Here is an 11,374-nt window from a genome sequence, read left to right on the forward strand (position 1 = left end):
CAGTTTATCCACGCCAAGAATGGGCAGTTCTCCAGTAGATTACTTATTAATGTTACACAACAGATCGGAGCGCAGCCGAGGGCTTGTTAGGTCCCTGAACACCGAGCAGATGAGAACAGCTCAGTGCTTCCTGCGGCATCACGTCATAAATTAAAATAACGACTGTCATATGATAACACGAGCCCATCCACAAAATGTACAAAAAAGTAGAGGGCACATCATTGATGCAAATCAGGATATTTTGAGGAAACTGAAACGACCTAACATGAGAATTCTTTTACTCCACGATTTCAGCGATCTCAGAGCTAGAATCAGACTCGAATTCGGAGAGCAACTGATCATCTTCAGATAGAGATTCACTGCCTTCTTCTTCACTGGGGTCTTCGTCCATCGGTTCCTCAGTTTCATCGCTCACGCTATTCGGCGGTTTTTCCTCCTGTTTACATGCGTTCTGGCGACTTCTGTGCTCGAGGACGGCTCCTTGTTGTCTCAAGTACGATAATGTGTACTCGTTAGCCGCGCACCTGCAAACAAGCACAAAAATGGTCATAAAATATAGGAGAAAATGAGGCGACATAGAGACGCAAGGACAGCTGACAAAGTCAGGCTATCTGATTGGCAAGAATGTCGGTCTCCCGACCAAACTGCACTTGACTAATAATAATAAGGATAAGTCTTATTGGGCAAGCTTGCCTGCGCTCTGTCATGACTTGAAGTTTCCCAACATTAAGTTATGATACTCACAGTTTACTGAGGGAAGTGTGGTGGTAGTTGAGGGCTCTCTGCAGAGCGTTGATGGCAGACATGAGCTGCGGGGCTCTTGGCTTAAGAGAGCGGCCGTGAAGATAGAGCACCTGTCGCGTCCACCGCGCGTACAGCCCCACATGCCTGGTGCTCTCCAGACCCTGGGCGAGGTACAGGAGGAGACCTTCTACGTATAGTGGAGCTAGGCCCGTCAACACCACGTTCACTGGGTGAGTTGGAAACACGGAAACCGATGAGCACAATTTCGTGTGATAGCCACCAGATATGCATAAATAATTAACACAATGCATTTTATTGGACACAAGTTCAAAGTGGACAAAACTGACAAGCGCACTAATCGCTGGAACAATGAATCTCTGATATTCAATATAGAAAACGTCGATACAGTGAAGGCTTGCATATAAAATGAAAAGGCACGAACAAATGAACATTCAAGTTCAAAACTAATTTAGTGTTATTTGAAGGCCGCGAAGATACCAACAGTTTAGCTGTACCTTGTGAGCAGCTGCAAAAATTTGGAAAAAATTTACTGAAAAAAGTTAAAAATTTAACCATAACTCCTGAGGAGGTTACAGAAGTCCGTGCAAGATCACAAGTTATCGAATAGTCTACTTGATAATAGCATACCGGATTGCTATGCTATAAAAAAGAAGATATTTCACTATGAAGGCTGTCTCACTCACTTGCATCAACAGGGATGGACTCGAGCACCTCTTGCTTTATTGAGCTGATGTTCAGCTTGATGGCCATCATCAGCGCTGTGAAAAAAATTCATTGATATTTAAGAAATGATACTAGGAAAAAATATAATTTGTGGCCTCTTGAAAAATAAATATTTATGTTAAGTAAAGTGATAAGCAATTTACCCATAAGCCTGGAGTCAATCCATAAACAACACCTAGAAGTCTTAAAATGATTTTTTGAACCTCTGCTCTTGATGAGCAATTTGCGTAAAAACCTATAGCGCGATTTAATCGTAAATCTTATAAAGAAAATTTTTACCGCTACATGCAAGGCAGTTAATGCGTTAAAACATGAAAAGACTGATTTGTAAGTGATAGAGATGGATGAAGCACTCACCCATGCCCCACTCCTGACGCTGCAGTTTCCTTCTGACAGCGGTAGGTGTGTTGTCCACGTCTAGACTGACGGGGTCAAAGAGCCAGTCTGTGTCCTGCGAGTATATGAGGAGCCCCTCTGTGCAACACACCACAAAACTACGACCTGGAAAACAAAAGCAAACTTCAACAAATCGGAAGAAACCCAACGGGCATAATGGTTCAAATCTCTTGCATTCGAGTACATTTGAGAACAATTAATAAGACCGCCACGTACTGGATGCAATGGATATCACGGTACCTGAAAAAATGTTCCTTTCAAGATACTGTAACAGCCGAACAAGAAAAGCACATCTTTATTAACAAAACAGAAAAAGCTAGGTTTTTCATGCCATTTTCACCCTCAGCCGAAAATAATATGGGATAAATGCGAAAGTGTATTACTATTGTTTATATCCACAGAACGTTTCTATCCGTGAGAGAAATCAAGCTGAACTTTAACACAACTCGATTCTTCAACTCGAGTGCTTGTTACATGCTGAGTAGAACAAACCAGTGGGTGCGAAGGCAAGTCCAGTGACGAGGACCTCAGCTCTGAAGGCCCTGAGGGACTTGTCGCCCTTGGCAACGCCGGGCAGCTTGATGCCGCGATCAGCAGTCACCTCTGAGCGGTCTGGCCGGCGCTCCACGGTGCGCAAGTTGATGCCGTTGTAAGCTGTGCTAAATCTGTCGTACACCCCCTGATAACAAAAATGCAGCTTTAAATGATAAAGCGGTAGCTGATCGGCAAGTTTATTTACATTAGATAAAATCAATGACTGAATTGCTCACAATTATCAAATTTAAACTCACCAGAGCTCCATCAAAGGTGCGATTCTTTGTGATTCTGAACTTCTTGAGAAGGAGCTGCTGAGCGGCGCTGTACACACACACGAATTTGCTCTCACCTCCAGCTATGAGCTGAAGACCGTCACTAGAATAACAAAATACGCGAAAATACCTGCAAGCAAAGGTCCAAAACAGTTAAAACGTAAAATAGTAGTCCAGAAACAATAATCTTGTTGATATTTGAGAACCATGGCTGTAGCACACACTTTGAAATGTGACCTATGTGGTCAAATATAAACTTTTGTATTATTACAACCAACACTTGGGTAAAACCTGCCAAAAAGACACTGACAACCAACTGAATAATCTAAGTTCCACGAGTAAATGTCATCAAGTGAAGAAACACATCAGTATCATCTGCCAGATTCAAAAGCCAGCAAAGCCCACTTTGCAAGCTGCGTCTTCTCGGCTGTGATCTTGTCATGGTCTTTCCTGGCGAGACCCAGGTCCCGGCGACCCTCGATGCAGCCCTCGTGCGCGGCGGTGTTCGTGTTGAACATGTTCAGCTGGCCGTCCATGGTGCTCACGCACACCTGCTCCCCGTCTGGACGTAGCTGCACGCACACTCCTGGCCAACACATAATAAACTTTAATACGCAATGTTTACTTTTTGTTAGGCAAGTAAACCAACTGAAAAATGCAAACAGGACAGGCAATATTGTTAAAATAATATACGCGTACAGCGTAGATCGATTTTTTTTCTATTCTCAGGCAGTTGCAGTGAACGAGGATTTAAGAGAAAGAACATAGAAAAACATATTTTTTTTTTAATTCAGCTGCTAACTGAACAGCATCGTTCATAGTGGATAAAAAAGCAATAGATGTAACCGCTAAGGAGAAGGACTTATTTTTGTGCTGACGGATGTTTAATGCGGTTCTTGTGCCATGATTAAAGAAACATGGAAACCAGACACTTTTGCACCCAACTATTGAAACCAAAGAGACAAGATGAGCAAAACAAAACACGAGAATGTTGGGACTGCGAATTATCCAACTAAAGTTCAGGAGTTCAGTGATGAAACTAGTGAGTGTTGAGTCCGCCAAATATCCAAAAGAATTCAGAGGTTCAGTAAAGCCACTAGTGGGTGCTGAACCATGCTAATATCTAGAGGAAATCAGAAGCTTAGTGAAAATATATTGTGCGGTATGCCCACTTAATACCCAGAGAAAATCTAAGGTTCAATGAAGGTACTAATGTTAGAGTGTGAAGGTGGTTTGGTCGAGCGTCTGACCATCAGAATGGAGGTCGATGGTCTCCCTGGCCGAGGAGGTGTTGATGCTGTCCCAGAGCTTGAGGGAGCCGTCGAGCGCCGTCGACGCCAGGAAGCTGCTCCCTGTCACCGCTGAGAAGCAGACGCTCGTCACGGGGCCTTTATGGCCACTCAGCACCTGAACAACAGAGTTTCATTTTATTGCGAAGGCCTTAGTTAGCAAAACTCACTAACTACTTCACTTGAGAAGCTTTAAGGGTTTCCTTGTTGTTTACATACCGTCTAAATCAGTGGGTAGTAGATACCAAGTTGGGTTTCATATGCCAAAATGTATCATGAATTTATACTTCAATTTACAAATTTAAAATTTTGCCCCTCGTAGCAATCAATACTGACGGAGCAAGTATTGATCACACTAAATAACTATCAGTAATCGTGGATTCTACCTCGCATGAACACTAGTCACAGATGAGCAAAATTCTCACACACAAATCAATTGTACAGTCTAAGTTAAAATTGCATAAAATTAAAGGATCATGTCTAACAAAGCGATTAATTACCTCCAGCAAGGATCCCAGTTTTAATGACCAGATGTAGATCTGATGAGAGTCTTTGCCACCAGCCGCCACGAGTTCACCAGACGAGTCGACAGCAAGGCACGTGAACTGCGTTGCTCTCGGTGACGTGAGCGTCTTGAAGTTTCGATATCTCGTCAGATCAAACGCCCGCACCGTGCCTGAACATTGCAAATAAACATAGAAATCCCTTCTAAGACCTCATTATCCAATGTATCGTAAGACACAGATGACAGCAAGTTAAATCTTGCTTGACATCCAAATGCCTGCAGCACCGCGCCTTGATATTTCAAATAAACATAGAAATGACTTATGAAGCCTCATTATTAAGTCTATTATACAACACAGTTACGAACAATTCTAACCTTGCAGAAAGTCCTAATGCCAGGACTCGACTCAAAATCTAAATAGCAAATAAATAAATTCGGGAAATTTTGTAGATTACATTACTGATGTAATCTACATTACATTACTGATGAGGAATTAGAAACTGAATCAAGAGTCAAGACGTCACGAAAATAGCTTTACTGTCGTCAAGGATGCGTTAGGGCGCTCAAGCACTTCTATCAGGCACTATGGCTCCACCTTATAACAATAGAAAGATCAGTCGCATTTCAGTGCAGCTAGTTAAAAATCGAAAGTTCTATGGAAGTAACTAATTGGTACAATGGAAACTATTGGCATATCACACACCTCGATTACTCAATGATACAAGATTATTCTAAATGATGGACCTAATTTATTAAATTTCTACCATTCAAAATGAATAATTTATGCACCAATGGAAAGAGAAAGGTTCTAAATTCGTTTTACATATTTATAAATGTTCAATATGTATCTTTGTACCACCTTATTTATAAATGTTCAATATGTTATGAGCGTTGGGTATGGCGCATAGGAAATGAAGACCAGGCTTTACACTTCTTGCCAAGAACCGTGCTATCACTGCTACGGTGCACTCAGTAACAGAAGATATGCTTTCTCGTGTGTGGGACGAGTTTGGCTACCGTTTAGATGTTTGCCGAGCAGCACAAGATAGACATCTTGAAAATTTACATAATGTAAAAAAACTTTGAATCTTTCTCTTGCCATTTGTGTATAAATTATTCATTTTGAATTTATACTTGAATACGAACTTATTAAATTGAGTCAATCGTAATAATAAGCCTGGATATTAAAGAGTGACAAACGAACCATCTTCTGAGGAGGACAGCACAGCTGCACCAGACTGTGTGAAGGCGATACCAGTGATGGGGGCGGTGTGCTCACTGAACGTCACGAAGCAAAAGGAAGACGTGGTGCACCATAACTTTACCTGCAAACAAATGTTACCTTGAAAATACGAAAATAAAATGGCTCCGAAATGTTATTTTGAAGGCAATTTCATGCAGTCAGAAGCGATAATTTCAGTCGTCGTACAAAAAAAAAAGTTTATGATCAATTGCTAATGAACAACGTTTTCATTAATTTTAAAAGCACAGTTGTTTTTTTGTGTTGCACAACATTACTTAATCAAAATTTGTAACACATATAAAAGATTTGGTGATGGGACAGACTTATTTACCAATGCTCAAAAATTTCAATACTAGGTTATCACAGCATAAGCATTTTGGTAGAATCGAGTGAACAAAATAGTTTAACAAACTTTGCAAGAAATAAATATGGCATCATCAACAAGCACAATGCAACACGAAGTGCAGACTAACCATGCAGTCTTCTCCTCCGCTAGCAAGACGAGAGCCATCAGGACTGTAGGCGACGACACTCATGCTCTTGCGATGTCCCTGCATGTCAGGAACAAGTCAGAAAGGCGCTCCACACAAGCTTGACATGGTAGCGTTTGAATATAAAAAACAGCTATTGCATTGCGCATCTAAATTGTGCTTAAATTATTAACATTCATTGGGAACATTAAAATAGTAAATAAACATAATTCAACTTTATTACAATTATTTAAAAAGCAAGCAGCTCAAGTTAAAATTGTGAAAAAAGTCTATGTGTAGTATGTAGCCTAAGTTTTTTCCATCAGGAAGAGTGGGCAGAATTGTTTCAAACGTATTAACTAGAAGAATATTTTGCAGAAACTAAAAGAATATTGGGCAGAGTTTGACCTGCTGCTTGAGTTTATAAGTTTCACTGCGCAGCTCCCACACCAGCAGCTGCCCAGCGTCTGCTACACCGAGGGCCAGCCAGTCCGCTGTGAGGTTCAGCGCCACGCTGCTGATCACCTGAACAAAAATACCATCATAATCATAAAAGAATTTACAGCTAAACAAGAATAGACTAACTGGTCGTTCAATGCCTTAAAATAACCATTATTCTGTGCTGGCACATGTCTCGAAAACGCACTCGAAATTTACAGCAGGAATTTACTTAGAAAATTGCAATTGCCTCTCGAAATACACAATGCATCAGAATATATTATGACATTGTTCAAGATTTTATACTACCCAGTTAGCATATATCAAGCTTACCTCATATCAACTGAAAGCAGAAGATGGCTAGAAATTCCAAACAGTTTATTTTTAACAATAAGTTACACTTTTTATAGATATTATTTTCGTGGTCATGTAAGTACTCGTATAAAATAGAGATTCATTTAATACACTAAATACTGCAAGTTTAGTTCCCGTTTAGTTAACACTTAAGGACAGTGTTTGCTCAGTTGATTCACTCAATACACTGAAAACTGCAAATTCATTCCACATTTACAATTTTTAATCACATTGAGTTAATACATAAGAAAGTATTAGCTCACTTGGCTGGAGACATTAAGTGAGTGTAGCACGGAGCAGTCGTCGCTGGTGTCCATGACAGCAAAGTCACCGGTGTCGCAGGCAACCACCAGCAGCTTAGACAAGCCGTGGTAGCAGGTCGCCGTGACGCCTGCCGTGGCACGACGCGCGGTCTTATTTTCGTCATCATTGCTGAGGGCGAGGAGTGCTGCTGAGGTCGTGTCAGGAGCCGAGCCTGCCTGAGGCGCCTCCAGGTGCAGGAGTGTGACAATAGAACGCCGGTAATCACAGTGGAAGTCCAGCCAAGCTGTAAACATGACAATTAATCATTAAATATTACTGAATTCCGGCCTAAATGGAAATGAGAATAGATATATAATCAATGTAATTTTTCACTGGGGGAAAGTATTAATAATACTGAAGAAAACATTCAATGAGGTTGTTATGATACATTTTGCGGGTACATACAGATTGTTTTACACTTTGAAGCTTTTTAATTCAATGCTTTGGATCAAGAAGCACGCTTTGGAGGCATTGTATATGATCATAGTAACACAAAAAAAAGTTTCTCAAATACTTTGCTGAGAAGCAAATCAGAGAGATATGAACTGCAAATGATTCAATAAATAAACATCCATATCAGGCTAGTTTAAGCTAGCGGAATTATTCAGTCTTTTTCGGCATCTTCTAGGAAAATTTCTGAGTACAAAATCCCCCAAAATGCGGAGGAATTTCTGCAAGAAATAAAACCATACATAACAATTTTTCACCTTGGCTTCATAATTGAATTCTAAACTTGTAGTTGTTTCGTGCATGCACGTGACGATCACTATAATACACGTGACTCTATAATGCAGGAGACCTGCAAGTTTTACTTACTATTTTCAACAGGATGTTCTTTCTTCCAAGTTTCGTAATCCTCGCAGTGTTCTGCTTGTAGCATTTCTTTAAGACGTTTCCTTTCATCTTCTCTTGATTTTAAAACTTTCTCATGAAGCTCATCAGGATTAAGATTGCACTTGTAGCGAAGAATGTTACCACTTTTGGTGATCTGTTCAAAAATGCTACATCTTAACCAAGATTCAGCACATAGAAAGTAAAAATTTTTTTAAAATGGAGCATTTTAAAAGTTTTTCATCCGATGGCACTGACTTTTTGTATTACTACATATTGCAAACTTTTATTGAGGGAAATAACACAACAGGACTCACTTTTTGTGGGGTACAGTGATAAATCATATAAGAATAACACTGAATTTTTATTTGAGATAATTTCACCAATTAAAATCTCAGTGAATAAATGACATGATCATAATATAGAAAAATAAATACAACCTCTGCCATAATGACAGTCAGCTATTGTTGAAGGCCATTTGCAACCAATTTATTTATTTCTTACCATTCTGAATGCCATATATAAAATTTTTTTAAGTGAAATTAAAGTCAAAGAACAAAAGCTTATGTTCAGGCATGTCTTTAGTCATCATTACTGTAATATTCAATGAACTATCCACACAATATTTTGTCAAGTTCTATACAAAATTCTCATACTTGAATACAAAATCCATTTGTACAGTCATCTCTACTCAGCTTATTTCTAGAGCTGAAACCTACGGTATTTATCCACACAGTTTGTGACCTCACCACATAAATTCCATACGAGTTGTTAATGAAGTGAACTCCTCTGATAGGGTAGCTGCCAGAGCTCAGCTCCACCACCTGTCGTCCTATGTCCATGAGCTTTACAGGCACCACTCTCGTCACCGAGTCTTTGCTGCCAAATACCAACAATCTGCAACACATATATTCCTTTATTAAAATAATCAATTTACCACAGTACAGAAAAAGCTTACATAAGAAAATCTCTTACAAGAAGAAAATAAAATTATACAATAAAATATCAAACATTGGAGTGCAAATAATGGACAGTTGAGCATAAGAAAAATTTAGGCATTAATACATGTTTCCTAATGTGTAATTAAGTCAATGATGTGAGTTTACCTGGAGTCAAAAGACCAGCTTAAGCAGGTAACATCACTGGTTGCAGCAGGACAAACTTTTTCAGTCTCAAATGGATTAAATACTTGACGTTCCATTCCATGACATCGATACATGTGAACTGCGCAAATATAAATAAAATATGAAGCAACAGCTGTTAACACAACTAATTTATTTTTATTATTGAATAAAATACTAAAGAATAAATTACCACATTAATGACAAACAAGCTAGCTATTTCCTTATTGTGGCCTATTTAAATAGGATTCATTTGTTTTAACTCTTGATAGACAAATAAAAAATGATGCATACAATCTTGGTGCATTTGCATCCACTTGTTGAGTGGTTCTGCACAAAAACTTGGTAGTGACTGTACATTCATTCAAACCAACCAGTAGATGAGTGAGCCACAGCCAAGTATTTGCCATCAGGACTGAAGGACACAGCTCTGATGTGTCCACGGCAAGCTTTGGTGTAGAGTAAGCGACGTCGCATCACACTGATCATATGGAGATGTCCCACTGTAACACAGTGATAATGAAATTTATTCAGTAAATTTTAACAATGGTACAAGTTCTAACATTAATAATCCAGTTACTAAGTATAAATATCATTTATGTTTTGCATCATCACATTCAAACAAAATATTGTATGAATTTTCTTAGCCTTCAATTGACATAAAAGGTTTTCAGGAAATTTTTAGATAGGAGAAATTAAAAAACAATGAAGTTCTAAGTAAACCTTTTCTACTAGGTACTATCCAACACCAACAACCATCTGAATTCTAAATGTATACCATATAAACTCACAATCTGTTGCTCCAATTAGAATGAGGCCATTTGGAGATAGTGCCAATGATGTGAAGTTTCCACCAACTTCAACGGGAAGGGTGGATGCTCGATCATTTCGCAAGTCATACTGTGTGATTTTATTGCCAACAGGCACATACACTGAGTAGCCATCCTTGCTGAAGATAATGTCACCTTTGCGGTATATGGTGCCTAGCAGGTTGGAAAACTGAAAAAAATTCAAGTTACTTTCAAGGCTGATTTAAATTTAGTTAAGCTTGTCTTCAATTCAAGTAATGGCACACCTGGCATGAATTGTAGAGAATTAATACAAGTGTCTATTCTTCTACTCTTAATATGAAATCTGCTATTACATTAAAATCTAGGACATGAATTCAGTCTATATATTATCAGCAATCTAATACTTATTCACATTTTTGCTATGATGCAGAGCAATCTTTAACTATTTATAAGACAGAGCATACAATTATATGCATAATCAGGAACAGCCTCAGTGAGAAAAACTTTTAACTTTTTGGAAGACTCATATTAGAACTAAGGATAAACAAACATTTAAATAAATTCATGTATTATTACAAAATTCATTACTAAAAATCCATACAGAATATTTGACCCACTATATATGATATATTATGAACTCAAACCTTTAGGAGAATAAATAAAACATTGAGGTTATTATAAATGAAAAATGTAAGGAATTACTCAATGCTAATAAATAGATACCAGCTTTTGACACTCAATATCAACTGAGTTTGATCCCTTCTCCATGACTCAGAATTTTCACAAGAGAAATTTCCCTTTGAAAAATTCAATGAAAAAAATAAAAAATATAATTTTTCAAGAGAAAAATTCATAAGGAGCAGTTGCAGAAATATCTTGAATGATACTCACCTTGAATTGGAAATACATCTTGTGTTTATAAAAACAACTATAAAACTTGGATATCAGAAAGAAAATTTATCCTTTACACTGTTTTATTTTTTCAATGAAGTTAATCAATAAAGAACTGCAAGAAAAATTGATTATGTCATGATAAGAAAGTTGAAAGTTGCTCAATTCAATTGAAGATAGGTAAGTATCAACCAAGCATCAGTGTATAGATGGAGCTTACTCAATTGAAAAACTGGTAACTAAAACAACTTAAAATAGTAGAAGTCTATAATAAATCACATTTCAGTATTGGGTTCAGTATTGCTCATAATAAATGCGGCTTCTACTGAAGGCCAGCAACAACATGGGTGATTAATGAACAATAATTTAATTATGGCAGTGATGAAATAAGTTTGAAGTGGGAAGTGAAATCACAATCAAAATTATGCCAGCTAAATGTTAAAAT

The 11,374-nt window shown here is 38.2% G+C and overlaps 1 protein-coding gene across 1 annotated transcript; it reads right to left on the reverse strand.

The window, feature by feature from the left end:
* Positions 1 to 264: 264 nt before the first annotated feature.
* LOC108666043 (periodic tryptophan protein 2 homolog) lies at positions 265 to 11,044 on the reverse strand. Its single transcript, XM_018152849.1, has 19 exons — positions 10,930 to 11,044; positions 10,039 to 10,246; positions 9,622 to 9,750; positions 9,233 to 9,350; positions 8,876 to 9,023; positions 8,112 to 8,283; positions 7,256 to 7,539; positions 6,609 to 6,725; positions 6,204 to 6,281; positions 5,692 to 5,812; positions 4,483 to 4,658; positions 3,944 to 4,100; positions 3,099 to 3,279; positions 2,676 to 2,823; positions 2,377 to 2,563; positions 1,846 to 1,989; positions 1,449 to 1,523; positions 745 to 970; positions 265 to 524 (listed from the first exon to the last, which is right to left on the reverse strand). Exons 1-19 carry the CDS (start codon positions 10,945 to 10,947, stop codon positions 278 to 280), a joined length of 2,934 nt encoding a protein of 977 aa, XP_018008338.1. The 5' UTR covers positions 10,948 to 11,044; the 3' UTR covers positions 265 to 277.
* Positions 11,045 to 11,374: the final 330 nt, after the last annotated feature.

Source organism: Hyalella azteca, unplaced genomic scaffold (genome assembly GCF_000764305.2).
Source record: "Hyalella azteca isolate HAZT.00-mixed unplaced genomic scaffold, Hazt_2.0.2 contig6477, whole genome shotgun sequence".
Taxonomy (NCBI): Eukaryota; Metazoa; Arthropoda; class Malacostraca; order Amphipoda; family Hyalellidae; genus Hyalella; species Hyalella azteca.